The sequence below is a fragment of the Botrytis cinerea genome, chromosome 2 (assembly GCF_000143535.2).
Source record: "Botrytis cinerea B05.10 chromosome 2, complete sequence".
Lineage (NCBI taxonomy): Eukaryota > Fungi > Ascomycota > Leotiomycetes > Helotiales > Sclerotiniaceae > Botrytis > Botrytis cinerea.
In genome coordinates this window covers 2,916,251-2,942,579 of record NC_037311.1, presented here as the reverse complement: position 1 = coordinate 2,942,579, position 26,329 = coordinate 2,916,251, and the positions used below count along the sequence as shown (strand labels likewise).

The following is a 26,329-nucleotide window of genomic DNA, read 5'->3' as shown; positions in this document are numbered from 1 at the left end:
TTGTTTATCAGGAACACAAGCGGACAGATATTCGTATAAACTTGCAAGGACACCCACTATCTTACCAGTTCACCTCATCCTTGTGAATTATATCAAAGGGATCCCTATCCACCTCACTTACCGCGATATCCGCGTTCCCCTCCATTACTTCCTCCAATGCAGACTGCATTCGGTCCTTTAGATAGGCTCTTTCAGTGTTGCTATGGAATGCAGTAACAACACATTTACCCTGCTCAACGGCTGCCAAGGCTTCATGGTGGCTCAACTCGCCAGTGAATAATAAGTCAACGTCCAAACCGTTAAGCATGGATCCTCCAGATCCGGCACATATTCCAATGGAAGAAATTTCAATAGATGACTTTTTCCCTCTAGGTATGGATTGTGGAACCGCAACGGAAAGTCCGGATATGCGACCTCCAATTTGGAGTGAAGATTGCATCCGTGCAACAAGATCTCCTAGCTTCTGAGGTTGCTTGAATCGAACGATTCGGCCATATCCGGCACCTTCGAACCCATCTGGTATATCCTTGATGGAATTAACAATTGAGCGTTCGTGATCAATGGATTCGGTATCGACACTATTTTATATCAGTCTCTTGTTTCATGAAAGAGATTGGCATGAAAAATTGAGCATACGATTGATTCTTTTTCAAGGGTCGATTGGTGACTATATCGGCAAGCCAATCATTGAGACCTTCTGGCGCAGCATCTACGGCTGTATGAGGACTGTAGACACTGATTCCCTCTTGGGCAAGACGGAGCAGAGAACTCTGTTGGGAGTTGGCTAGGGTGACTGCTTTCAGGCCACGAAATATGATAGGATCTTAAAAATGATTAGAAAACATGTTACCTTCGCTCCAACAGGCACCAAATATACTTACGATAGGTGATAATGATTGAATCTTTCCTGCGGATAGCTTCGTCTGCAACACCCTTTGTAAGATCAACAGTCAGAAGAACTGAATCCTTAAGATGATTTTCACGATGTGGTGCCTCCAATAAAACTTGAATATTATCAGTGAAAGATCCCCAGAGATATGTAACGAAACTCACGCCCCGTGTTGTCAAAACTACTGTCCGCGAGTTTTTCTGGATATCTGCGATGCACCATGAGAAATGGACTTTTGGAAGATATTGATTGGCCATAACTTACAACTTTCTCATAGCCGCAACAACAGCTTGAGTGAATGGAGAAGAAGTTGTAGACATGGTTCTTTTTGATATTGCAATGTTCTTAGAAACTATTCTTGAGAACATCACATTCGAATTCATGATGAGTTTATTTTGCCTACAGCCCACATGCTGATGACTTTCTTCCAGAGTCTAATGTGTGTTAAAGCGGCGGCATTTTCGCATCATCACAATCGCAACCCCCGATTTCGCATAATCATAATTTGGAAAAAAGATCTCACACAGTGTTTGACATATACCGGATTATATTACCACAGAAAAAATGACAGAAGCTTCAGGCGTGTCTGCTGAAGCTCTCAAGGTTAAGATCACAGATTCATTAAATGCAAGTCATGTCGAAATTGAGGATATGTCAGGTACGAATACCTGCAACTGCCCCGCAATACCCCCGCCATGCTGATTGATTCTGGTCTATAGGAGGTTGTGGGCAGGCATTCTCTGCCGTGATTGTTTCGCCGCAGTTCGAGAAGAAGACTACATTAGCAAGACATAGATTGGTGAATGGAGCGCTGAAGACGGAGATTGCGGCCATCCATGCCTGGACTCCCAAGTGTTACACGCCGGAACAATGGGAGAAGCAGAAAGAGGATGGCAAGGAGGCGGTTGCGCCAGGAAAGAACACTACTGGGGAGGTTGTGGATGGGACATCTGCTTGAGAGGGAGAGGGAATCGGAGTTCTGGCGCAGAATGGACCTATACTCCAGCTTCCGGGGTAGTTACAGCAACCGGACGGCGAGAGGAACGGGGACTACGGAGACAATGGAGCACGGGGAAGAAGAGCTATGATATACCAAGGAGTCACTGGGAAAGAGAAAATCTGTTTGTGATTGAGCCCTTATGTGATGGGCCATGTGGGTAGTATTTCATCTTGGCACTGGAGTGGTAGAGCAAAAGGGGGCACTGTGTTTGTGATCACGATGCTTCTCTACACCCCGGCCCCGTGGAGATCAGGAACAGTGTCTTCCAAAGCTGGTGTGTTGGACTCATGTGGCGCTGATTTCTTCAGTCACATATTCCAGAGTCCTGCACGCTCATTCATACGAGGCCCAGACAAATTATTCAAGCTTTTAGAAAGCCAATATAATGACAAGTTTCGTACAGCAAATTGTTGGCATCTCTTTCCAGTTGCCTGGATAGAGCATTCCATCGCTAGTGATTAGGTCTGAACTTTGCTGACACGCTGTGCAATAACACTGAATACTGCAATGGAGGATATGAATAAGACTATGTTGTAGAACTATAACTCATAAGCTAAAATTCATAGATCTTCAATGTTGAAGGAAACATACAGCATTCCTTGAATACGTGCTCTCTTCGGCATCCGTTCTTGCTTCAACAAAAAGCCTTCGAAGATTGGGTAAATTTGCCTTGGAGAAAGCCATCATTAGTTTCGCAACTCAATAAAAATAAAAAGGGGGATTGATGAATGTTACCATGTTAAGTCTTCCAGGAGTTTATCCAACAATTTGTTTCATATGACTTTATTTGACAGGGGATTCACATCTGAAAGCACGATTGCTGGTCCCCTGTTCTTTGAAGATCTAGCGAGTCCTTTACGAAGCGCACCAGGCTGAAGCTATCTGGTATCAACAATCTACCCACCACTTTGACCCTATACTTCAATCACAACACAATCCACGAATCTCACGATTCCCCCTTTCTATACGGAACGCTCGCGGATTCCCTTCTGGAAATTTCAAAGCTCACATTAACCAATCCCTCCCACGAACCGTGGCCTTACCGTCAATCGACAACTTAGCCATCGGCGTATGAGGGGCACCCTCAAGGTCGCCATCTGTGTGAGCGATGGCGGTGAATAGGATTAAAGGTGCCTTCGCACCACCTAAGAAGGGAGAAACATACGAGTTGAGGGCTGGTCTAGTATCTCAATATGCTTACGAGCGCAAAGAGGCAATTCAAAAGACCATCATGTCCATGACCCTGGGCAAGGATGTGTCTGCGCTGTTTCCAGATGTTTTAAAGAATATTGCTACAGCAGATTTAGACCAGAAGAAGCTGGTGTATTTGTATTTAATGTTTGTCAAGATTATTTATTGGGAATGGGATGAATGATGTTGCTAATGTTCACCATTAGGAATTATGCCAAATCGCATCCCGACCTTTGTATTCTAGCGGTCAATACTTTCGTACAAGATTCCGAAGATCCAAATCCATTGGTGCGAGCTCTTGCGATTCGGACAATGGGTTGTATTCGAGTAGATAAGATGGTAGATTATATGGAGGAACCACTGCGGAAAACGCTAAGGGATGAATCGCCATACGTACGAAAGACTGCAGCAATCTGTGTTGCGAAATTGTTCGACCTTAATCCTACAATGTGTCTCGAGAACGGCTTCTTAGAAACTCTGCAGGAATTGATCGGAGATCCTAATCCTATGGTTGTGGCCAATTCTGTAACGGCACTCGTGGAGATCAATGAGACTGCACCAGAGACAAAGGCTTTACGGATCACATCTGCGACATTAAAGAAGATGCTCATGGCTTTGAACGAATGTACCGAATGGGGAAGAGTAACTATTTTATCTACTCTGGCAGATTATCAGGCTTCGGATATTAAGGAGTCAGAACATATTTGTGAAAGAGTATCTCCTCAATTTCAACATGTCAACCCAAGTGTTGTCTTGGCTGCTGTCAAAGTTGTTTTCCTCCATATGAAGAATGTCAACGCGGATTTGGGAAAGCAATATCTAAAAAAGATGGCTCCCCCTCTTGGTAAGTGAAATATCTATATAATGAGAGGACAAGGTGTCCTGGTCTGGACTGGCAGACACGATAAAAGCTCTCGTTATTCAAAAGCACTACGCTTTTTCAAGACAATTCAGTATTTCCAGAAGATTTGAATTATTTGAATCCGGGAACTGAAAGCTTCGGGTCGTTGGGCTGCAGTCCAGACTACTGAGAACCTTAAGGGAGGATTGAGCTAATAGATTGTAGTAACTCTTGTTGCTTCCGCACCCGAAGTCCAATATGTTGCTTTAAGAAACATCGATCTTCTCTTGCAAGCGAAGCCAGATATTCTTAGTAAGGAATTGAGAGTCTTCTTCTGCAAATACAACGACCCGCCTTATGTCAAACTTCAGAAGTTGGAGATTATGGTACGGATAGCGAACGACAAGAATGTTGATCAATTGTTATCGGAGCTCAAAGAATACGCTCTTGAAGTTGACATGGATTTTGTTCGAAGAGCCGTCAAGGCTATTGGTCAAGCAGCAATCAAAATTGAGAGCGCAAGCGAAAAGTGTGTCAACACATTACTCGACTTGATTGCTACAAAGGTCAATTACGTTGTACAGGAGGCTATTGTTGTTATCAAAGACATCTTTAGAAAGTACCCAGGATACGAGGGTATTATTCCAACATTGTGCAAGTACATTGACGAATTAGACGAGCCAAACGCGCGAGGAGCTTTAATTTGGATTGTCGGCGAGTATGCCGAGAAGATCAGCAATGCAGATGAAATCCTTGCAGGATTTGTTGAAGGTTTCATGGAAGAATTTACCCAGACTCAGCTTCAAATCTTGACAGCTGTCGTTAAGTTATTTTTGAAGAAGCCAGATAACAATCAGGGTCTTGTCCAAAAAGTTTTACAAGTCTCGACCGCCGAAAATGATAACCCTGATATTAGAGACAGAGCTTATGTATATTGGCGTTTGTTATCAGGTGATCTTTCAATAGCAAAGGTATCTATGACTGTCCGATTCTCTAACCGTCAGAATGCTAACAAATCTAGAATATTATCCTTTCCGATAAGCCACCTATTACCACAACCATGACATCCCTTCCCCCAGCGCTCCTCGATCAACTATTGACAGAACTGAGCACTCTCGCTTCTGTATACCATAAACCTCCTGAGACATTTGTGGGCCAAGGTCGCTACGGTGCCGATGCTATCCAACACGCCGCTATTCAGGAACAACGTCAAAACGCTGTCGAAAATCCAATTGCCGCCGCCGTTGCCGCCGCTGCAAATGGGACTCCTGCTCAAAATAACGCTGAGAATCTCCTCGATATTGATTTTGATGGTGCAGCTCCAGCAAGTGCAGATGCACCTCCCAGCGCTGGAGCAAGTGGATTAGAAGGATTGGCAGGCACACCCCAAAGAGTAGATAGTCCAGCCGTAGGCGCCAATGCTGGTGGTAGTATGGCAGATATGATGGGCTTATTTGACGCTCCTGCTCCTGCCCCAGCTACTGGCGGCATGGGAATGGGCGGTATGGGGAATGATATGATGAATGGTTTTGCAGGGTTGGATTTGAGCGGTACTAGCCAACCCCCTAGTGCGCAAACGCAGTTACAGCAGGGTGGTGCGAAGAAAACAAATGAAGATTTGTTAGGGATGTTTTAAATGTGAGGGATGGGTAATAAGTAGTGGGTCGGTGGTGTTGGGAATGAAACTGGAGAGAATGAATCATTCGATGCAGCCGGTGTTTAGAGACTAGCAAAATTAGTATGTATGTGTGTGTTCAAGGCAATTCGAAGCAATTCAGCAAATAAAACTCATTATGAGGGAGTATGAATGAATGTAAGTCAATGTGCTTTCAATATGCTATCAGCCTGTATGGAACACAATTGGATGAACATCCATCGTATATGTATTGTAAATGAACCCTTTTAAGAAAGGTGTATCATCTTCCTCAATATCTGATTAAACTATGAACTGCCAGTTTTCTGAAGATACTCATACCTACATACTGTAGAGAGAAATACTTGCTTAATAAAAATCAGGCTCTTCTCTCCATCTGATCTCTAAGGCGAGCGAAACTTACCGCGGCGCGGCTGGCATATTTATTAATGGCCCAATGGCCCAAGCTTCTGGAAGGCTGCAAGGCTGATGGGAATACAAGAAGTGAACAAGGCTGCTTGATTAATTTCCTGGATCATTGTACATGCATTCAGTTACAGCTTCTCTTCTCCGTTCCCCTTCTCGTACTCTGCCATTATAATAAATCTATTACGATACCAAACGCCATGTCTCTCGCGCAATTCGTCACTACCGATTTCTAGCTGTCTTCTCGAAAAAGAGCTCTTTCGTTAAATTTCTAATAACTCACTCGTTAACGGCTTTCCAGTTCCTCCCCCCCCCCTCTTCATCCTACGCAACCTCTCCCCTCTCTCCGAAACCAAAGAAAATGACCACTCCCACCCTCTCAACCCTGCACAAACAACTCCTCCTCTCCCTCTCCACCTCGCACCTGCCCCTCCCTAGCCCCGCCTTCCTCGCTCCCATCCTCACCCCCTCAACCACACACCTCTCCTCTCTCCCGTCCCTCCCCTCCCTCCTCGCCACAACCCGCCACCGTCTCCTCTCCACCTCCCTCACAACCCCCAACTTCCTCTCTCCAGAAACCCACGCTCTCCCCCCCTCCCTCTCAAACCCCCTCGTCAAAGAAACCCTCCTCGACCACGACATCCCCGTCCAAGTCCTCGACATCCAAGACATCAGCCGCTCAAAAAGCGAATTACTCCTCGACCTCGAAGCCGAGCGATTAGGCGAGCGCACCCAAGGCCGCTCCATCATCCGCGTCGCAGACGAATCCTCCTCCTCCTCCTCCTCATCCTCATCCTCCGCACTAGATCTCGGATCTTCAGCCTCAACCCAATCCGCAACTCAGAACCAAACCCAAGCCCAAAAGAAATCAAGCACATCCCACTCCCCCGGCCCCTTCAAACTACAGCTTCAAGACCGCACCGGCGCCACCATCTACGCGTTCACGAGTTCTCTTCCCGCTTCTTCCTCGCTGCAGGAGAAAATCGGACTCCCGCCAAAAATGAATATAGGTTGTAAGATACTTCTGCAGCGCGGAACGCGGGTGCATAGGGGAATGGTAAGGTTAGAGGGGAATACGTGTATTGTGCTTGGGGGACGGGTGGAGGGACTCGATCGGGCTTGGAGAGAGGGCTGGGAGGGGAGACTGAGGGAGGAAATTGAGAAGGGGAAAGGTGGGAGTGAATGAGGGGAGTGGAGAGTTGATTGCAGTAGATGATTGTACGGATGGGTGGGGGAAATATGTCGATGACGATGTTTGGGATCAATGAGCATGGATGTTCAGTCGATGGTAGAAATATTGACGTCGATATGAAAGCATCATATCCATCTATCCACTTACACACCTCGTCATCTCTACGAAACACTATACCCCTCGCATAAACACCACAAGTCGATTTATTCGGCCGACAAAATCAATCTCTCTCTGATTCAAGCAGAGAGAGAGAGAGAGAGAGAGAGAGAGAGAGAGCTATGGCTCAAAGCTCGCAGATTCCAATCATCGGGGACTAGAATGAAGTGCCTGGGAAAGAGCAATTTGTATCCGCCAACCCGGGATGATGCACGAGAGGAAACACACCATACTTCGAGTAACAGAAATCAAACACCCTATCCAATCTCTCTAGAATAGCATAAAAGCAAAGAGAAGCGTAGCAATACCAATACCAATACTATCCAGATACAAACACAGGTTACAACAAATGCACGTAAACATCACATCATATCATATCATGTATGAACCTTTATGAAATAGAAAAACCCTAGCAATTGAAAGAAACATAAAAAAAGCTGTACGTAACATGATTTCATGCCATCATAATTTGCATTCCATCCTCCATCCTCCCATCATCTTTCAAAAAAAAAAAATCATCTCAAATGATATCTCGCCACTGGCTAATTCCCAACCCCCTGTCTGGAATCCATCCCGTAAATTATGAAAAAGAAAATGCTCTTCGAGTCTTCCCCTTTCGTCATCCCACCCTCAGACTATCCAACCCAAACGCAAGGTTTATAGCCATATTCTCTTATATCATCTTCGTAAGATCCGGTTATTTAAAGATCCTTTTTTGAGACTACACAAATCGAGTGAAGATTGCGTCACCAAGTGAAGCGAGATAAATACGGTCCAGAACAGAAAGTTGCAAGTACAGTTTCAAATGTTTGAAATTTCAATGCCACAAGTACCTTCTTTCTAGGACTAAATTAATCAATAGTTCAAGATTTAAATTTCCAAATAATGCGTTGAAGGATATCCGAAGCAATTAAAAACGAAATTAAAGGCAAAGTCTATCTCATGATCTCATCATAAATCAATTTTTTGAGTTGTTCCTTGGTGAGGTTGTCCTTGTTTTTATCGAAATCAAAGAATTCTTCTGGAATGGGATTGGCGGTTGGCTCATCTTCGGGATCGTGGTATGGTTCAAGGTATGGGTGCTTCAGTGCTTCTTCGACAGTGATTCTCTTGACTGGGTTAAAAGCGAGAAGCTTCTCGAGGAGGTCCAAAGCGAGATCTGAGGTCTTTGGGAACATGGTCTTGAAAGGAACCTTCTTCTTGAATGGCAACGATCGGATATATTCTCTTGCACGACGAGATTTGATACCGTAGTAATCTTCCATGGTTGGAGTACCAAGAACGTCAAGAATGAGTGTGAGTTGGTGGTGATCTATGAATGATTAGCAAGGGATATCACTTCAATACAGACGTCACTCACAATCCTTTCCAGGGAACAGGGGCTTTCCGCTTAACATCTCGGCCAAGATACATCCAACAGACCAGACATCAATAGCCTTGGTGTACTCCTTGAACGTCAACATAATCTCTGGAGCACGGTACCATCTGGTCGCAACATATTCTGTCATGAAACCAGAGTTATCTTCTTGGGATGCAGCCGATCTAGCAAGACCAAAATCGCAGACCTTCAAATCGCAGTTGGCATTGAGTAACAGATTAGATGGTTTCAAATCTCTGTGTAGAACATTTGCGGAGTGCATGGCTTTCAAGGCTCGCAGGGTTTGATAGATAAAGTATTGGCAATGGTCGTCGGATAAATCTTGGGTGCGAATTACACGATGCATATCGGTCTCCATGAGTTCCTGCTCTTGCATTAGTACATTATCCCATTTCAACCTGACGCTGCTAATCTACATACCTGGATAAGGTAAACTTCTGTGAAGGACTCATAGTTTCTTGGCTTCTGGATGTCGAGAATGGAGATGATGTTTTCGTGATTGAAGTATCGGAGTAGCTTCATCTCACGGAGTGTTCGCAAACAGAACATAGAGTGATCGAATGGAGTAATCTTCTTGATAGCGACCTTTTGCCCCGAAGGCTTGTGCAAAGCTGAGCTACAGCGGGAGATCGAATTAGCACATCTCCATTTTCTGCAAGTTCCATGGTCTGCCTCCATTCGAGAGATTGCAAGAGTAACAAAGTGGGGTAGCATACCAGACAACACCATAAGCTCCTTCTCCTACAACATCCTGGATATCATATTGCTCGCTGACATTGAAAGAGATCTTTCGTGATCCCGAGGCGGGATTAGGCGCACGAGCTGTCATGGTGAAATAATGGGTATATGAAGCAAAAAGGTCGTATCTTGCAGAATTGAAGAACTGGAGACTTGTCTACCAGTTGTAAACACCAATAGACAGCTTTACTGAATGACTACAGGAATAAATCGTAAGTGCTAAAGTGGAAGGATGCTATTTTGTTGTAAATAGAAATGTCGAAGCTCGGAAACTTTTCTTTGTTGTCGTTAGTTGGGGATGTTCCAAGCGATGTCAAAGCAAAGTATGGATCAATTCACCCTTTTTTTGGAACCTTGTCTTTCACTGTTCTTTCAGCTGGCAGGCTTTCCTTTCTCTGAAATAAATTGCTGTTGAGAGCTAAACGTGTACAAAGACAACGAGCTACTGATTGAAAAGATTGATTTGATCTTTCTCAAAAGTAAAGTCGTGAAGGCTGTTCTCAACACTTGTACCTGCTTGCGCTCGGTCCTGTTGTAAAGGTAAAGAATATGTTCAGCCTGTCGCAGCTTTGATATAACTCCAGCAAAGTCGTAATTACCAGAATGTAACCAGCTGAAATCTTCACGACGTTGACAAAAGGTAATGGGAACCGTGGTTTATCTGTATGGTCGAGTAATAAACATAATCAGCATTTCCTCTTGTTCTCTCTTGTGTGTGTCCCGCGTTCACATCTCCTCTCAGCAATACCGACCTCGAAAGATTCTAAAGCTTCCAGAACAACTCGGAACTTCTTCTGACAAATGCGCAAATTGCATACGAAGATTGTAGACAATTCATCCGATATATAAACAGTTTGGAAAGGAGATATGCTGTACCTGTACTATAATCTCTCCCAATATGTGTTCCAGACCAAGAGGTTCAGATTGCCCCGCTACAAGGATGAGGTTTCTTTCTTCCAAGATTTCCAGTTGGACCTGTGAATTCGGAGAGGTGACTTGTCGCAGAGTTGAGAATGATGTGTCGGAGAGATGGAAGTATTTCAAACTTCAGATGGTAAAGTGTGAAAGGAAGAGAGGATAAGAAGCCTTGGGAAATATGTCTCTTCTCTCTAGACTGATCAAGTAAGTAGGTGGTGGTGGTAGTGGAGTGGGTGACGGAGGTTGTTGAAAGTAAAGTAGTAAAAGCACGGGTGTAAGTGGTTTTGAATGAGGGGGGATCTTTGGTGCTGATTGGAAGCTTTTTAGTGGAGTGGGATGAAATGGATAAGCTGGGTCCCTTCTTTTCCCTACCTAATATCTACCTAACCGGTGGAAAGGTCGAGCAAGCAATGACCCAAGGTCCAAGTCAAGAAAGTCAAAAGCCCCAGAGTCCAAATTCAGGGACATCCGAGATGGATCTCAAACAGTAGTTGAACAATGGGGGATTGGGGATTGGGGATTGGGATATGGGATATGGGATATGGGATATGGATGAGAATAGCAATCATTGCCCAGCGAGGAATTACCCGAGGGAAGAAGCGTTACTGTCGGTCCTGACAAGTAGACAAGATGGAGACGAAGACGAAGACGACAGTATTATTATTAGTATCACTAGTATCAATTGTGTGGGTGAGAATCGAGAGGGATAGATATCAGTGATTTATTATTATACTTGCAAATCAGAGGGACAAACGAGAGACGCCATCTGTCTAATGTTTGGTGGCTGTGTTTCTCCATGAAGATCAATGCAATGTCATTCAATGTCATTCAATGTCACTATCAAATCAGAGAATCTATCTGTGACTTTCTCACACAATACAATACAGTACAATACAATACAACAAACACATCCATCAACCACCAATTGCACATCCACGTCACATCTGTACAGACTCAACTCTACAGCCTCAGCTCTGTCCCCTCTAAGCGCCCAACTGGAAATTTCAAAATTCCATCACATCGAGATTGGACCTGTTACGAGGTACGCACCAGTCAGTAGGGTGAGATCAAATCAACCTCTCAAACCAAACTCTGACAACCACTGGATTACCACGATTTGAAAATTTCATTCGCTTATGCGTCTGTTTCACACGGCACAGCCGTTGGTCTTTCTCGCGGGGCCAATCAACAGGAATGCATGTGTGTGGAGAATGATACCTAACGTTACCTACTGGCAGCAGGGTATTTATATATACCAAGATCCTCAGGATAGCGATGCGTTATGTATGTGTATGTATGAAGCAAGATGGAAATCTCTGCTATGAACAGAGACAGAGACTATGCTATGACTTGCGTCTGATCAACAGCGACTTGCGAATGTGCACTTAGCTATGCTCCGTTGATCTTATCCTTCCGTGGGCAGGCATGAGAGTGACACGAGAGAGATCCATATGTGCAGCATCGTATATATAGCATCTCATATCCACACTGACATTCGTGCGAGAAGCTTTGCGATCTCGTTCGAGCAAAGGATCCATTCGCCGAATCCAGAATATGCCACTCTGATCTACGAATCATGCCATATCGCTATCACTCTGTTGATATGTTTCATTCCATCATCCTCAATTTCGTTTCCCAAGCCTCGTCATATCCACAGCACGGTAACACATAAAAACACCACCACTGACAAAGCAGCCTTCGTATCTCCTCGGACAGGAACCCCTCAAGAATTCTCATGTAAATTAATCGGTCCATCGACGGCCATCCACTTCTCAAACAAACACCCACACGGAGTTCTCGGTGTCTGGCTGGATGGATCCAAATCCTTCGGAGCTGACTTCGATCATGTGGCCCGTGATTTGATCGTCACTCTTATTTTCACTCCCTTAACCTCCCTTAACCTTAACACTTCACGTGTCCCATCCCATCACCATGTCCGATCAGCATATAAAAGCACAACCAAGCTCAATCCCATCATCACATCACCATCACACCGTGACCATGCACACAGAGCAAGAAACCCATCCGCCAGCCAATTTCCAGAAAGAGCCTCTTCAAACCCTCCTCCATATCCTCCCTCCACGCTTCCCCAACCCCAAAGTTTTGACCTCTCCCCAAGAGCAAAGCACCACCACCAAGTCCCAAGTTCCAAGTTCCAAGTTCCAAGTTCCAACCGCATCATTCCTTCTACCCATTACTCGTTTCCCGACTCCAAACCTCTCCACCCAGAAACTCAAATCTCGCCATCCAATAGCTGTCCCTCCCGCACGCCACCCCGTTTGACATTTCTCCAGACGAAACACCTCCTTTCACCATCCTGGTCCTGATTCCTACCCGTTTGGTTTCACTTTTGGATCCTCACTTTTTGCCTCCGTAGGTGCGAAGAAGTAATCCATTCTCTTTCTCATCTTCATTAACACCTACCTACCTACCTACCTATCTACTATAACATAAACCCTCAATCCCGTACCCTAAACCTAAACCGTATTCTACAAACCAGAACCAGAATTCCACCCATCTCAAGCTCAATACTCCTACGACCTCCCATCCATCCATCCATCCCTCCCCCCATAATCACAATCCCAAGTACACCCAGAATCAAAACCGCAACACTCAACAAATAAACCCCGAAACCCAATGCTTAATTATTTATGCTTAATGCTTATTAATACTCCTCATCTTCGAAACGCTCTCCTCTACCCAAGAAGCTTGGGAGTATCCAATTCAATCCACATATCACTCACTAGTCACCAACAAGCAAGGAAGCAAGAAAGCAAATACTTATATAATAATACACATAAGTTATATACATACATATCTAATATCTACAAATTCCACACCACGAACTCTACATAGAATATTTATAACATAATCCAAAAAAAAAAAATCTCCAGAATCCCGACCAAAAGAGAGAGAGTGTGTGTATATGTACATGTGATCAAATTCCACATATTGTAGAATATTACCAACCCAGCCAGCTATAATAATCACAATCACAACCTTGATTATCCATCCATCTATCAACCAAGCCATCTATCACTCACTCACTCAATTCACACTCAAAATTCTTCAAAAAATATCAGATCATGACTTATTAGGACTTACCCCTTTCGTCATCCCACCTCATCTAATCCGCCCTCCCCTCCACTGACTCCCATCCCATCTGCTCAATCGCCCATCCGCCAAATCACAAGTCCTTTACAATCTATATCTTCCACATGCACATACACACACACGCATACACACCGCACACACACTTCCCAATAAATCATAAAAAGTTTATACAAATCTCATCTCCCAACAAGCTGATATTCAACAGACGAACGTCTCGAATCTCACATCTCGAATCTTCACGCTATGAAACTAGATCCAACTATTCAGAACCAATACCCATCCATCCCAACAGTCCTCAATCGATAACCTGTAAATCATGCTCCGAACACCAAACCATGCTCAAATCCCCAATATATATATATTTCATTTAATACCATTCATTACATCAACGTGCAAGACTTTGCAAAACCGAGCATGTTTTTATAATAGCCCTCATCGTCTTCTTCGCCCGTATTGACATTCTGTTTACTTATAACTCCCGTGACTTTAATAGAATGTTCACCTTCCGCATGCCACCATCTAAGTCTCTGAATCAACCCTCCATCCGCATCATCCGTACTAATCGTCCACTTCCCCGCGCTAACTTGAACATCGCATTTATCTTTCGGGAAATGGAATTCGGGAAGGAAGACCTCGGTGGGCGTATCTTCGGATGTTGCTTCGCCGGCATGAAGTCGCAATGTGAACGTACACTTTCGAAGATCGAATCCGTAATTCAAGACCTTACCGACTGTTGCGATGGGGGACGGACGGATATAGGCTTCGGCGGCTCGGTAACCAGGGGAATTGGTGAGTTCAGGAGGGCTATCAGTTTGCTTCGACAAAATTGAGGGAGTTTTCAATGTTGCTTTTAAATTACCTGGATTGACAGTTGACTCGTCTGAGTTTTGTTTTTTGGTATTGGGTCCAGCTGTGTGGTCTACTAGCGATGTGCTTGAATCGCTAGGTGTTGGAGGGTTGGCTTCAAGTGGTAGTGGTAAATCATCCAAGGAAAAGATTGAAAGGTCCTCGCCATTCCATTGGTCGCCGAGAGAATGTTTATTCTGTAAATCATTAGTGAAAATCAAGCTATGAGATCTCTGGTGACTTGCCTCGCACATATAAAGCCAAAGAGTATAACCAGCCATAGCACTTCCTTCTACGGCAAAGTGATTTGCATCCATTGCACCTGATTGACTAGAATAATCGCCAGTTTTGTAAGCATACTTATCATCCATGTCATAAGGAATACCAAATTCTGTCAAAACACATGGATGATTTCCCATATAGTCTTCACCCTCTTTCTTGATCGCCGCAAGCTGATCTTTGAAACAATTCCTAATTGCTGACTCTCCAATCTTTATAGCTAAGGCCGGTGTCCAATATCGACCTCGCAGGATGCCAAAAACATCAACGTTCCAGTGACGATTCCACTTTTTGGTCATGAGCGTGACTCCATCATAGTAATGAGGCGCATAGACCATAAGAGGATCATCGTCTTTAGTACCTTTGATTGACGGGGGAATTTCCAATACCGGTGGCTGACAAAACAAGATTGAGTCTTTATGATGAGCTCTGATAGCGTCCCGGTGTTTGCGATAGTAATCCATGAAGTACGAGTTTGTAAACTCTTCATAACTAAGTTCTTGCCCAGTTCGAGGATTCTTCTTAAAATAATCTTTCTTCAGCAAAGTATCTGTTGATGGATCCCATACGCCGTGTTGAGCCCAGATACACTCTCCCAGCTTCCACCCCGGGTCTCGTTTGTAGCCATATCTTGATTCATCATAATCTGCTGATAACCATGTTGTCTCTCCTTGGGGATCAACATAAGTCGAGCCCGATTTGTATGGTCCCATTCCCCCAAAATCCCATGTAGCTATTTCACATGCTCTTCCTGACCCAGTCAACATGGCTTGAAATGCAGTCGGAGATGTTCCTTTCTGCAGCTTCTGTTCACTTGGAATGGTGGATAAATCTGCCCAACCCGCAAAGCCCCGGTTGGGCTCATTCATGCTTTCCCAGCCAATTACCACTTCATTTTCGAGATCTCCTGCTTCATGAATCCGCATTGCAAGGTGGGCGCAAGCATTTACGAAGTGGTCTTGGAGGTAATCCTGTATGTTCTTACCATCAATAATACATTTAGGTGCAAAGTCCCGACCAGCAAAGAAAAATGTAAATATCGTTTGACAGGCTAAACGTGTATAATTCGTAGACCAAATCATTTTGGGAAAGTTCTCGGGGTCAGGGTATGTATTGTGTACGACTGCCGCTTCTGTCACAGCGAACTTTTTAGGATCAAGTCCGCAAGCATAGAGAGTCCACATTGGAGCTCCTGATCCACCTGAAAATCTCGACCACTACTTTGTTAGTCTTTTAAAGTTTCGCTTGAAGGCTGTATACTTACGACATCTTGATGGGGGTCCATAAAAATATAGAAACCATAACTTTTTGCTAGTCGCAGAATTTCAATGGTATGCTGAATCCATTTTTCATCATATATGCCTGGCCCTGCGGATTCTATTGCCTCCCATGTAAAAACATATCGTATCGTGCTGTAGCCCCAACGTTTTAACCGTGCGAAATGAACATGTGCATCTTCTGGAGAGAATGGGCGAGTATGGAAGTTGACATGATCTCCGTCGAAGAAGTCCATTGAAATATGCGAGGGTTGGTTCGGATTGCTAGGATACTTGGCGTCCCCAGCAAGATTTATTCCACGAAGAGTAACTTCGCGGCCATGGGAATCGCGGAAGAGGCCATTCTCGATCGTTAATCGCAGCGGTGACATCGTGTGGAGGAGTTCTTCGAGGAAGAGTGCGAGAGAGGTTCAAGAATTGTTCACGTACAGCAGTGAAAGTACGAGATGATTGTAATTCCTGGCAGACAGCGCTTGGTGATCTGCTTGCTTTGATACAATATCGGGGTGGTTCTTATCAATCTCTCTCGATTGATTGACAATGATTATGTCTCTATCGTACGAATTGCAGTACGGACACAGATATTTATGTGGACTGGATTGAAATTCATGAGAATGTGACAGCAACAAATAACGAATAACAAAGACTAGTGCCAATTCACGTATTCGGGTTCTTGGTTCCTTCTATTTGCACCGCCTGGGTAGTTTTGATATCTGGGGGCAACAATGACGATGTCAGATGGGTATCCGACTATCACAGGGGTAAAACGTGCCCAATGAAAAGACCCTGTCAATCAAACGCACAACTCGCTATCGAACGAAGATGATCCGAGCCGGACAGGCACGAGGAGACATGTCAGGCTAGACCCCACCAAGAAGGACAAGGCTGTGGCCAAAAAATGTATGATGTACCTACATAGGTAGTGCTTGCTTGAATTCTAAATCATGTGTAGTTGAGAGCTCATCGTTTGATCTTCGACACTTTCTCATAAACCAAACCTAATTTGTTGGGATAACTATGCCGGATAAATTACCCAGTAATACAACATGTCAGGAACCAAAGCCGCGCTGAAAGCTATAAATGCTGCAGTTCAATCTCAAAAGTATGATGAAGCTGTCGAGCAAGCCCAGAAGCTTCTTGATTCGGATCCAAACAGCTACCAGGCGTAAGTCAAACCCAGTACCATTGCACATGCCTTTATACATCTTTCTCGGAAGCAACATCTCTAACTTCCAGTCCGCAGGAATATCTTTTTAGGATTTGCCTATAGTAAACAAGTGAAATACGCAGAAGCAGAAAAGGCTTACGATGCTGCAACTAAAGTCAAGGGGGGGGAGCCACAGGCATGGCAAGGTCTCATTCAATTGTACGAGAAGCAGGGCGGTCCCAAGGTTGAGCAATACCAAACAGCAGCTTTGCAGTTAGCTCAAATCTATCAAGCTCACGACGATAAATACAAATGTCAAGATGTCATTGACAAATTTCTCGCTTTTGCCAAAAATGAAGGATCCCGCTTGCAACACAGGAAGTCTTTGGAAGTCATTCTACCTGATAGCCCAGTCTATCAATATCTGGAAGGTCGCGTTCATCATCCTTCACATACCTATCAGATCATAGCTCAGATTACCGAATTCGAAGAGAAAGAGCGTATCAACAAGGAAATAGGAGAGCGACGAACAAGATTAGGTGCCAGAATTGGTCAAGTAACAGTCGAAGTAAAACGAGAAGTCTTGAAAGATAGTGATTTGGAAGAAATTTACAACAAAATCATAGACTGGACCACCGATGATGAAATTCGCCGTCAATACGAAGAGAAACTCATTCAAAGATGTCTAGACACTTTGGTTGTTCTCCCGCCCGGAGACTCAAAGACAGAAAAACGATCAAAACTATTCAAGCTGGCTACAGATATGGTTTTGATTAAGCATCCGTACAAGCTGGCCTGGGATATTGCTATTGAGTGGCAAGATCCCGAATATGTTCAAGGCTTGGATGTCAACAATTTGCGCGAGTACATAGATTTCTTTCCTACGAGTGGTCTTGCTCAGGTTCTTCGAGGATTCATGACCAGTGAGATTTCGCCATTCCCGCCACCACCACGAACTCCAGCTCCCACGAATAACGAGAAAAGTGATGAAAGTAGTTCAGATGAAGATGACGGAGGAGGAGTGACGTTGGATGACTTTTCGATGCTTGCAGAAGATCGCTTGGCAATGATGATAGGGGGCATGACGGACTCTCCCACATCAGTTTTGGCACATCGTCTCATGGGAGAGTATTATCAATTTTTAGATGAGCACGAAAGCGTGGTAGAACTTATGCGGAACGCAAATCGGCTTGCATCGGAAGAATCCAACAAAATTGGCAAAAAGTTCAAAAATGCATCCCAATCTTTCAAAGCCTTGTTGGGTACTGCTCTCGTATTTTATCAATCGCCGAAGAATCATCCGGAAGCAAAAGCTCTATTCGATGGTCTGTTGAAAGAAAATCCAACTTCAACTCCTGCTCTCATAGGAATTGGTTTGATTTATGAGGAAGAAGACGACTTTGTTGCCGCTATTGACTTCCTTGAACGTGCTTTACAACGAGATCCTACGAATATACGAGTTAAGACTGAGGCCGCATGGGTCAAGGCTATTAATGGCGATTATATTCGTGGACGTGAGGAGTTAGAAGAGTGCTTACCTCGAATCGAAGCCAAAGATATGAAGTCTCGAGACTTACTGGCCCAGACGCAATATCGTGTCGGCGTTTGCTTATGGAACATAGATACTTCGAAATCTGCACGCAAGGACAGAAAGGGGGCATACTCATATTTCCTAGCATCACTGAAAAGTAACCTCAATTTTGCTCCGGCATATACCAGCCTGGGTATATTCTACGCAGACTATTCGAATGATAAAAAGAGATCTCGAAAGTGTTTTCAGAAAGCCTTTGAGCTTTCATCCTCGGAAGTGGAAGCTGCTGAGCGCTTGGCTAGGATATTCGCAGGCCAAGGCGAGTGGGAGCTGGTCGAATCAGTTGCTCAACGAGTTGTCAATTCAGGAAAGGTCAGACCAGCACCTGGCTCGAAGAAAAAGGGCATCAGTTGGCCATTTGCTGCTCTTGGCACTGCGGAGTTGAATAAACAAGACTATTCCAAGAGTATTGTTTCTTTCCAATCCGCACTGCGCATTACGCCTTCTGATTATCATTCGTGGGTTGGCCTAGGCGAAAGTTATCACAATTCTGGACGTTACATTGCTGCAACAAAAGCTTTTAACCATGCAGAACAATTCGAGAGTGAGATTGAACAGAGACAGGATGGTGAGACTTGGTTTGCAAAGCATATGCTCGCCAATGTAAAGCGTGAGCTCGGAAGCTTCGATGATGCTATTGAGGGCTATAAATCTGTACTTCAGAATCGACCTGCGGAATTTGGCGTTTCAATTGCTCTGATTCAAACTTTAGTCGATAGTGCCTGGGATAGTATTGAGAAGGGACTTTTTGGACAAGCAGCTCAACGTGCGACCGAGGCTATTGAAATTGCTAGTCAAGTTTTTGAAAGCAGAGCTGATGCTTTCAACCTCTGGCGAGCTGTTGGCGATGCTTGTGCTGTATACTCCTGGGTTTGGGGCCGCATTGACGAGTTTCCAGATGTAAATATCAAGAAGTTACTTGAAGAATGGAAAACTACTTATGATGTTTTCACAGACGTCGACGGAGTATCTGTTGATGTCGTTTTAGCAAAGGGACTATTTTCTGCCGACGAAGAGGATGGAGTACGCCGAACTCGATGTCTTCATGCAGCAATTTTAGCTCACAAGCGAGCTATTCATGCCTCATCTCACGATACACACGCCCAAGCAGTTGCTTATTACAACCTTGGTTGGATTGAACATCGTGCTCATGTCTGTTTGGCCCCTAGTTTGAAGAAGAAATCTACCAGATATCAGAAAGCTGCAGTGCGATGTTTCAAGAGAGCTATCGAATTAGAAGCAGGCAACTCAGAGTTCTGGAACGCGTTGGGTATAGTTACCAGTGACTTAAACCCAAAGGTTGCACAGCATTCTTTTGTTCGAAGCCTCTACTTGAATGAGAGAAGTGCTCAGACATGGACTAATTTGGGATCATTATATTTACAACAGAATGATCACCAGCTTGCTAATGATGCCTTTACAAGAGCTCAGGCTACTGACCCGGATTACTCGCATGCTTGGATTGGACAGGGGCTTCTTGCCCTCATGTTGGGCGATGTGAAAGAAGCTAATCTCCTTTTTACTCATGCTATGGAGATCTCTGGATCGTCTTCTTTAATCACGCATCGGCAATACTCACAGTCAACTTTTGATCAAGTTCTAGCTGCGAAGAATGTCACCAATGTAGCAGACTTGGTGCAACCTTTGTTTGTGCTGAACCGAGTGCAATCGATGGCTCCCGATGATCTTGTCTCAAAGCATCTCTCATCACTCTTTTCTGAGCGTGCACGTGATATTTCTTCAGCTGTAACAACCTTGACCACAATTTGTGGAGCAGCTGAAGCCGATTACGAGGTTACAGAATCACCAGAATCATTGTCTCGATTTGCTTTGGCCAAAGCAGATCTCGCTCGATCTCAATTGGCAAATGAACAGTATGAAGAAGCTGTAGAAAGTGGAGACCTCGCTTTACAACTCTGTGATGAAGATAGTGGCAATGAGCTCTCTGCAGAAGACCGTCAGAAATGTAGACTATCGGCCCATCTAACTGTTGGTCTAGCCCATTACTACCTGAAAAATCTCGATACAGCTCTTGAATATTTTGAGCCCGCTCTCAAAGAATCTAAAGGAAATCCTGATGCAGTATGCGTCCTTGCTCAGGTTTTGTGGGCTCATGGTACCGAATCATCCCGCTCCAAAGCACAAGATATTCTCTATGAATGTGTGGAGTCTCATCCCAACCACGTACAATCTGTGTTACTCCTCGGGATTATAGCTCTGTTCAATTCAGATACCGAAGGTATCGAAGCAGTAACCGCGGAATTACAAACTCTTCGCACTGATAAGCTTATTACGGATGCAGAACAAGCACGCGTTGGCGAAGTTCTTCGTTCTATTGCTGCATTTTCTGAAGAGGATTCCGAGATTAGAGTAATGAGCGAGGTCCAGAAAGATGTGATTCTCCATCCAGGCTCAACGCATGGTTGGTCAAGACTGGCAAATATAACTGGTGATGTAAAGGCGGCTGAGATGGCAGTACTGACGGCTAAGAAATCCATCTTTCCACGTGGAGTCTTAGGTGCTGAGGAGTTATCAACTGCATATGCCGGTACTGGGAAGGTCGGCGATGCTCAAAGGGGTATTATGGTTGCACCGTGGAAGAAGGATGCGTGGGATGCTTTTAGTAATGGTATCTCTGCATAGCACGCTATGTCTAAGGATGAGAATAGCATGATTAATGACCAATGTGACGTCATCGCATGGACGCAAAAACGTAGCTTTCTGTGTACAGCATACCATCGCATGTATCAATTACAGTATTCTCTAAGGCAGATCACGAATAGAAACCACTACTTACGTCTGAAACAAAATATGTGAACTCCTCCGCGCAGAAATGCTACGTATTTGATAACAAGTAGTACCTTGCGATTAATCCATTATTGGACCTCACGGACAGAGACTCCGATTTACTCAAAATGATGCAATGTCTCTTTTTCTTTTCTGCAAAATTCTTGACTCTCTTCTTAATCTCTAGACCTTCTACCATCTGGATTGTAAAATCTAGCGATTATTATACCGATATAATTTTCAACTTAAATTCCGAGGGCTGATCTGTGGTTTCGATCCAAACATTGGCGCGAGAGAACAGTGCTTTGGATCTGAGATCAGAAAGAGACACTAATGCATATTGCAAATAACACAAGAAATTGAGAACATTCATTTGAGTTGTAGAGAAATAGTTAATTACCAACTTACATACATGTAACTACTTTCGATACTACCTACCAGGTTTCATCATGACTGTATAAACAAATATCTCAAAGTTCAAATACAAATATGTCACGGTTATTCACAAACAAACTCTGATCTAGAATGTTAAAATGAGTTTCTTAAATTGCTCAGTCCTTCCTATTTGGAATTCCAACTCTAGAAATCATCGTGCCTACGCCCCTTGAATGTTCTAGAGTACAGCGAGTGTCGATCATGCTTGAAATTAAAATATCCTTACGAAACATACACCTGTCTAGGTCTGTAGATAAAGAACGCAGTAGCAGCCATGATCAACGTGCTGATTATGACGAGCATAGCCATTAACCACGGAAGTGAAAGCGGAATGAGACGAACGGTATCTCCATCACCATTCGCATTTGTAGAATTGCCCGTTTCGTTCCTGTGTGCCGCGGCGTAAGCGGTAGCCCATGCTTTGTAGTTATCGGTTGTGATGGTTGTTAATGCACTATCCCCATCTACAGTCGTGATAGTGGTAGTTCCAAAGACGCTCTTGAGATCAGCTTCTAGTGCGACAGTGTATTTGGACATTCGAACTGAATTGTAGGAACTGTGGTAGTTATTGGCTGATTCCAAGGAGGCTGACAGCGCAGGATAGGATGGGTCTTGGAGACCATTTGAGAGCGTCGAGGTGGGAATTTCGCCTGGTCCAGCGAGGTTTGGTGTTGGAAGAGATGGCTCTCGACTATTTCTGAAGACTGTAGCTGTGGGGCTTGTGGTAGGCGAGAGAACTAGATCTTGTGTGGTGGGACCAGGTTCAGTGTGTGAAGTTGTGAGAGATGAGACAGCTGTAGGTGGTTTTGTATCTCCAAGGATCAGCGATGAATATTCACAGATGACTTGATTGCCAGAGATGAAGATGGTAGGGGAGGCAAGATAATGTTGGAAATCTGTGTTGTTGATAGGTCTGTAAAGTATTAGTTTGTGAGATTAATTAATGACTGAATACTATCGCCCATGTTGTATTTGAACAAAAATAGTGAGATAAAAGGTCAAGGACATACTTAAAACACCAATCACCTCTAGTGGTGTCGGCTTGTATAGTGATTTGGTCCCATTGAACTGGCCCAAAGTCCCACTTACTCCCTCCTTGTGTTTCGATTGCGAACAGTGCCTAAAAGATAGTTAGTCTACGTCAGAAGGTCATAAAGGAGTTTTAAATTCAGCTGCTTACCTTATTAAACGGGCCTTGGCCACCAGGGGTCGCTGTTGATCATCCTCGTTAGCATATCCACTTCTGGGTCATCGCTTTTGATAGCGAATGAGGGTATGCTGAGTGACTTACAATGCTCTTGAGGATTGAAAGAAGATTCTGCAGTAAAGGGCATTTCACCAGCTTGAATGTCGAAGTAGCCCCTCTCAACCTTCCATGTAACATTATAAACTCCAGTATTTGCACTCATCAGTTGATACTTTGTGGTGATACGATCTCCCGGGTATACTATGAGTAATCAGCTCCACCATCTGCGCGAAAATATTGGCATAAGTATTGAACTTACCTTGCTGAGCTTTATCAGCTTGCCAGTCTTTAGGTCTGCATGTTTTCTGCGAATCAGCTCTGTCACTTCAAATATTTCGCATCGGTCTCGAGTGATGTATTAGATCGAATTGTGTGTAGAAAGATATAACAAATACGTACGTGCAACAAAATTCTAATCCAATATAAAACCATTCTCCGATGCTTCCTTGGTTTGCGACCACAGTTTGCATGATTCCTTGGTTATTTTGAAGTGCAGGCCATACCGCTTGAACATTGCCTGGAATGACAAGCGCGTTGGAAGAGCGAGGAACCACTTGAACACTTTCAAACTACAACGTGTTAGCTTGCTATCAAAAAAGTAAAGTGGCAGAGTAAAACTGATCATCTTACTTTTGTGATAGTGGCATTTGGATCAAGAGTAAGGTAGGAGAACTTTGCATTGATATCAACTGAAACTGTAGAAGCTACAAGTCCACTCAAGAGACCCCAAACCAATATGAAAATTAACATAATCATGGTCTGAAATTGGGCCAATGATTCTCGAAAGACGATAAGCATAGGTAGAGATTCTATTAAACAAAGCTTAGAGGAGCAATTCCGCTGTTATTGAGATTTATTGAAGAAAGAAGAGAGTGTATTTGTTAAGTTGAACTTGATGAGAAGCCAGAAAGAAACGACAAAATAATCGCAAGAATGACCGTAAGAAGCTTGATACAATGTAATTCTAAGTATCAAAGTAAAAGCTGAGACGTGTGGGATATATGAGTAACTACTTTGTTATGACTGAATGACTGCCAGGTAAACACCGGAGAAAGATAGTTCCGAAATGGTCAGACGAAGCTATTCACCACTCGAGCAAGGATATTTGATAGGTGTGAATTTCTTTATGAATGATTTTACACCAGGCACAAACCATGGGGCTCTAGAAGCAAACCAAATCATCCATCATTAAATCTCTTCAGTATGAAAGTCATGGCTCTCCAAACATGGCAGCCCTTGGACTTTCTCCTCAAGATGACCTACAGAAAATGACGATCCTTCTTACCAAAAGAAAAATCAGAAATCTGGAGGTATCTGCCACGCAGAGGAACTTGTGAATAGCTGTTGCTGGAGAAAACAATATACACTTGTCTTGTGGTGGAATTCTACAATGGGTTTGAGGCAACAGAGTGAAAGCACAGGAATCTGCACTCTGCAGCACCGTAAAACAAAGGACTCAAATTCATTTTTTTTAAGAAGAAAAGAACCTCTCCCAACAACAAATAACAAAAGCTTTCCTGAAAAAATAGTTGTGACAAGGTGGAAGAACCAGAGAGCACCACTTTGACTCTTGTCAAGCAAAAGTTTCCCTAGACACTAATCATAATACTCTTGTAGTTTCTCAAACACACTTACTATAGCCTAACAAATTCATCATTATATTACAGCATCACTTGAAACATAATGTTTGTAATACTGAGAATGAGAATCTTTGCTCCAATATTTCAATGTAACATGGGGAGAAAATCTTCATCCGCACCAGGAGAACTACGTAAGCTATGTGTGGCAAGTGATTCTGTATTCTTTTCGGCAAAGAAATACTTCGAGCTAGATATTGCGTCAAATCCGTGAGCTTCTGATATGAACTTGCGTACCTCCAAGTAAGAAGAAGGATACTCAGCTTACGATAATCTTCACGGGATTTGATGTCTCTTAAAATTGGGTATTAGTAAACTAGCTATTAGATCTTTTTTGTGACTGTCTATTGTAATGTAACACCCAGAGTGGGTTTAAGGTTCATCGGTGTCGGCTATTTTGCTTCCAGGTTCGGCCGGTGATACACGGTTGCTCTTGCCGAGATGCAACAGTATACCAACATACAGATTCATACCCGTTGACTTTAATTGAATTGTCGTCACCTGAATACTTTCATAAAACTTTGAACTAGTCATTGTATTCTATTTATTTTACAACGCCTACCTCAATGATATTACTTCTTCTATTGCAGTCGAACTTTTGAGATCTACTTATTAGATGACAACAGCTCAGCTTTTACAATGAGATCGAGGAAGAAAAAGAAAATCCGAAGATCCGTACAGCCTCATCATCAGCCCGTACAAAGTTACTTTTTCTCTCGACTACCTAAACATATAAGATATCATGTTTGAAATGTATTCTCGTGTTGTTGATTTCCTTTCACTTTTCGCACGATTATTGGTGAATGGAAGTTTATGATTGAGGGAATTATAAACGACTATTCATGGTAGAAACAATTACCTCCTCTTTAATTTGCTAATTTGAGATATAAATGTATTTGTGCACTACACATAGGTACTCTACTCATACTCGTACTCTTGTTTATGTTGTGCTTGTGCAAATTGGCAGATTAACCGACCGCCTTCACCCTGGCACATCTAATTCAAAAATGCTAAAGGTCTAGGCGTGCCCCACATATCGCAAGGTAAAAATCTCCACGCACCCTGATGCGTGCGACAATACCAATAATGGGCAAGATACCTCGCAATTGCGATACTGCTGGAAATACATATCTTCCATTCTCGAACATGCTATCTAATAGACACAGTCTCAGTGGTAATGCTATATTTGTCTTTGCTTAGTCTTGTACACGTACGATCACATATGTATGAATAGTTTATTTTTCTTGCATTCGCTCTCAATACAAATCATCAGTTAAGGTTTTAAGTCTGTTCAATTACCGAGCTAAGGTTTTTAGCTCGTTCAACTATCAATCTAATAAGGTTATTGGTCTGAGCTAAGGTTCTTAGTTTATTTAGACGAGGGACTTGTTAACACAAAATTTCCGAGCTAAGGTTCTTAGCCTGCTTAAGCGAGAGATATCTGCCGATAAGAAGATCTCGAGAAAATCCGCACGAGGATAGCTTCAGAAAGGAGTTCTGGAGTATTCACGCTCCATATTCCATTCCTGTGATTCTTTTCATGTTATCGTACTGAGTATATGAAGAAAATAATGGGCGAATGAATAATCAATAAAACATCTATCAAAC

The 26,329-nt window shown here is 43.5% G+C and overlaps 8 protein-coding genes across 11 annotated transcripts; 3 read left to right on the top strand and 5 right to left on the bottom strand.

The window, feature by feature from the left end:
• Positions 1–5: 5 nt before the first annotated feature.
• On the bottom strand, positions 6–1,270 carry Bcnif3. The gene is made up of 5 exons (XM_024691568.1): positions 1,154–1,270; positions 1,054–1,097; positions 882–1,004; positions 637–823; positions 6–578 (listed from the first exon to the last, which is right to left on the bottom strand). The coding sequence occupies exons 1-5, from the start codon at positions 1,207–1,209 to the stop codon at positions 62–64; spliced, it is 927 nt and encodes a 308-aa protein (XP_024547339.1). The 5' UTR covers positions 1,210–1,270; the 3' UTR covers positions 6–61.
• A 111-nt stretch (positions 1,271–1,381) lies between these two features.
• On the top strand, positions 1,382–2,280 carry Bcfra2. The gene is made up of 2 exons (XM_001547582.2): positions 1,382–1,547; positions 1,609–2,280. The coding sequence occupies exons 1-2, from the start codon at positions 1,454–1,456 to the stop codon at positions 1,845–1,847; spliced, it is 333 nt and encodes a 110-aa protein (XP_001547632.1). The 5' UTR covers positions 1,382–1,453; the 3' UTR covers positions 1,848–2,280.
• A 7-nt stretch (positions 2,281–2,287) lies between these two features.
• BCIN_02g08190 (hypothetical protein) lies at positions 2,288–2,704 on the bottom strand. The gene is made up of 3 exons (XM_024691567.1): positions 2,625–2,704; positions 2,481–2,558; positions 2,288–2,428 (listed from the first exon to the last, which is right to left on the bottom strand). Exons 1-3 carry the CDS (start codon positions 2,625–2,627, stop codon positions 2,348–2,350), a joined length of 162 nt encoding a protein of 53 aa, XP_024547338.1. The 5' UTR covers positions 2,628–2,704; the 3' UTR covers positions 2,288–2,347.
• A 31-nt stretch (positions 2,705–2,735) lies between these two features.
• BCIN_02g08180 (hypothetical protein) lies at positions 2,736–5,950 on the top strand. The gene is made up of 4 exons (XM_024691566.1): positions 2,736–3,227; positions 3,287–3,924; positions 4,147–4,892; positions 4,943–5,950. Exons 1-4 carry the CDS (start codon positions 2,998–3,000, stop codon positions 5,555–5,557), a joined length of 2,229 nt encoding a protein of 742 aa, XP_024547337.1. The 5' UTR covers positions 2,736–2,997; the 3' UTR covers positions 5,558–5,950.
• A 1,822-nt stretch (positions 5,951–7,772) lies between these two features.
• Bmp1 lies at positions 7,773–10,873 on the bottom strand. Of its 4 annotated transcripts, none has more exons than XM_024691564.1 (8): positions 10,735–10,873; positions 10,197–10,670; positions 10,044–10,105; positions 9,784–9,973; positions 9,423–9,721; positions 9,127–9,322; positions 8,689–9,070; positions 7,773–8,640 (listed from the first exon to the last, which is right to left on the bottom strand). In XM_024691564.1, the coding sequence occupies exons 5-8, from the start codon at positions 9,533–9,535 to the stop codon at positions 8,264–8,266; spliced, it is 1,068 nt and encodes a 355-aa protein (XP_024547333.1). In that variant the 5' UTR covers positions 9,536–9,721; positions 9,784–9,973; positions 10,044–10,105; positions 10,197–10,670; positions 10,735–10,873; the 3' UTR covers positions 7,773–8,263. The 4 variants fall into 4 exon arrangements, with proteins under 4 accessions (XP_024547333.1, XP_024547335.1, XP_024547334.1 ...); XM_024691563.1 differs by having other exon boundaries at positions 10,321–10,670; XM_024691565.1 differs by having other exon boundaries at positions 10,197–10,558.
• A 2,491-nt stretch (positions 10,874–13,364) lies between these two features.
• BCIN_02g08160 (hypothetical protein) lies at positions 13,365–16,677 on the bottom strand. Its single transcript, XM_024691561.1, has 3 exons — positions 15,866–16,677; positions 14,568–15,818; positions 13,365–14,519 (listed from the first exon to the last, which is right to left on the bottom strand). Exons 1-3 carry the CDS (start codon positions 16,247–16,249, stop codon positions 13,857–13,859), a joined length of 2,298 nt encoding a protein of 765 aa, XP_024547332.1. The 5' UTR covers positions 16,250–16,677; the 3' UTR covers positions 13,365–13,856.
• A 101-nt stretch (positions 16,678–16,778) lies between these two features.
• Bcski3 lies at positions 16,779–21,459 on the top strand. Its single transcript, XM_001546259.2, has 2 exons — positions 16,779–17,043; positions 17,122–21,459. The coding sequence occupies exons 1-2, from the start codon at positions 16,925–16,927 to the stop codon at positions 21,257–21,259; spliced, it is 4,257 nt and encodes a 1,418-aa protein (XP_001546309.1). The 5' UTR covers positions 16,779–16,924; the 3' UTR covers positions 21,260–21,459.
• A 492-nt stretch (positions 21,460–21,951) lies between these two features.
• Positions 21,952–24,116, bottom strand: BCIN_02g08140 (hypothetical protein). The gene is made up of 7 exons (XM_024691560.1): positions 23,715–24,116; positions 23,484–23,653; positions 23,344–23,378; positions 23,130–23,285; positions 23,019–23,050; positions 22,849–22,958; positions 21,952–22,751 (listed from the first exon to the last, which is right to left on the bottom strand). Exons 1-7 carry the CDS (start codon positions 23,880–23,882, stop codon positions 22,061–22,063), a joined length of 1,362 nt encoding a protein of 453 aa, XP_024547331.1. The 5' UTR covers positions 23,883–24,116; the 3' UTR covers positions 21,952–22,060.
• Positions 24,117–26,329: the final 2,213 nt, after the last annotated feature.

Coding starts and splice junctions, on each gene's coding strand:
- BCIN_02g08160 (XM_024691561.1), bottom strand. CDS start 16,249: ATGTCACCGCTGCGATTAACGATCGAGAATGGCCTCTTCCGCGATTCC. Junction 15,819..15,865: donor TGGACCCCCATCAAGATGTC/GTAAGTATACAG, acceptor CTAACAAAGTAG/TGGTCGAGATTTTCAGGTGG. Junction 14,520..14,567: donor TTTGGCTTTATATGTGCGAG/GCAAGTCACCAG, acceptor AATGATTTACAG/AATAAACATTCTCTCGGCGA.
- Bcski3 (XM_001546259.2), top strand. CDS start 16,925: ATGTCAGGAACCAAAGCCGCGCTGAAAGCTATAAATGCTGCAGTTCAA. Junction 17,044..17,121: donor GATCCAAACAGCTACCAGGC/GTAAGTCAAACC, acceptor TCCAGTCCGCAG/GAATATCTTTTTAGGATTTG.
- BCIN_02g08140 (XM_024691560.1), bottom strand. CDS start 23,882: ATGCTTATCGTCTTTCGAGAATCATTGGCCCAATTTCAGACCATGATT. Junction 23,654..23,714: donor CAAATGCCACTATCACAAAA/GTAAGATGATCA, acceptor AACACGTTGTAG/TTTGAAAGTGTTCAAGTGGT. Junction 23,379..23,483: donor GGATTAGAATTTTGTTGCAC/GTACGTATTTGT, acceptor GAAAACATGCAG/ACCTAAAGACTGGCAAGCTG.
- BCIN_02g08180 (XM_024691566.1), top strand. CDS start 2,998: ATGGCGGTGAATAGGATTAAAGGTGCCTTCGCACCACCTAAGAAGGGA. Junction 3,228..3,286: donor CTGGTGTATTTGTATTTAAT/GTTTGTCAAGAT, acceptor GTTCACCATTAG/GAATTATGCCAAATCGCATC. Junction 3,925..4,146: donor AAAGATGGCTCCCCCTCTTG/GTAAGTGAAATA, acceptor AATAGATTGTAG/TAACTCTTGTTGCTTCCGCA.
- Bcnif3 (XM_024691568.1), bottom strand. CDS start 1,209: ATGTCTACAACTTCTTCTCCATTCACTCAAGCTGTTGTTGCGGCTATG. Junction 824..881: donor TTCAATCATTATCACCTATC/GTAAGTATATTT, acceptor ATCATTTTTAAG/ATCCTATCATATTTCGTGGC. Junction 579..636: donor CCCTTGAAAAAGAATCAATC/GTATGCTCAATT, acceptor GATATAAAATAG/TGTCGATACCGAATCCATTG.
- Bcfra2 (XM_001547582.2), top strand. CDS start 1,454: ATGACAGAAGCTTCAGGCGTGTCTGCTGAAGCTCTCAAGGTTAAGATC. Junction 1,548..1,608: donor CGAAATTGAGGATATGTCAG/GTACGAATACCT, acceptor TCTGGTCTATAG/GAGGTTGTGGGCAGGCATTC.
- BCIN_02g08190 (XM_024691567.1), bottom strand. Junction 2,429..2,480: donor GCACGTATTCAAGGAATGCT/GTATGTTTCCTT, acceptor TATGAGTTATAG/TTCTACAACATAGTCTTATT.
- Bmp1 (XM_024691564.1), bottom strand. CDS start 9,535: ATGACAGCTCGTGCGCCTAATCCCGCCTCGGGATCACGAAAGATCTCT. Junction 9,323..9,422: donor GGAGCTTATGGTGTTGTCTG/GTATGCTACCCC, acceptor CTCCCGCTGTAG/CTCAGCTTTGCACAAGCCTT. Junction 8,641..8,688: donor CCTGTTCCCTGGAAAGGATT/GTGAGTGACGTC, acceptor AATCATTCATAG/ATCACCACCAACTCACACTC.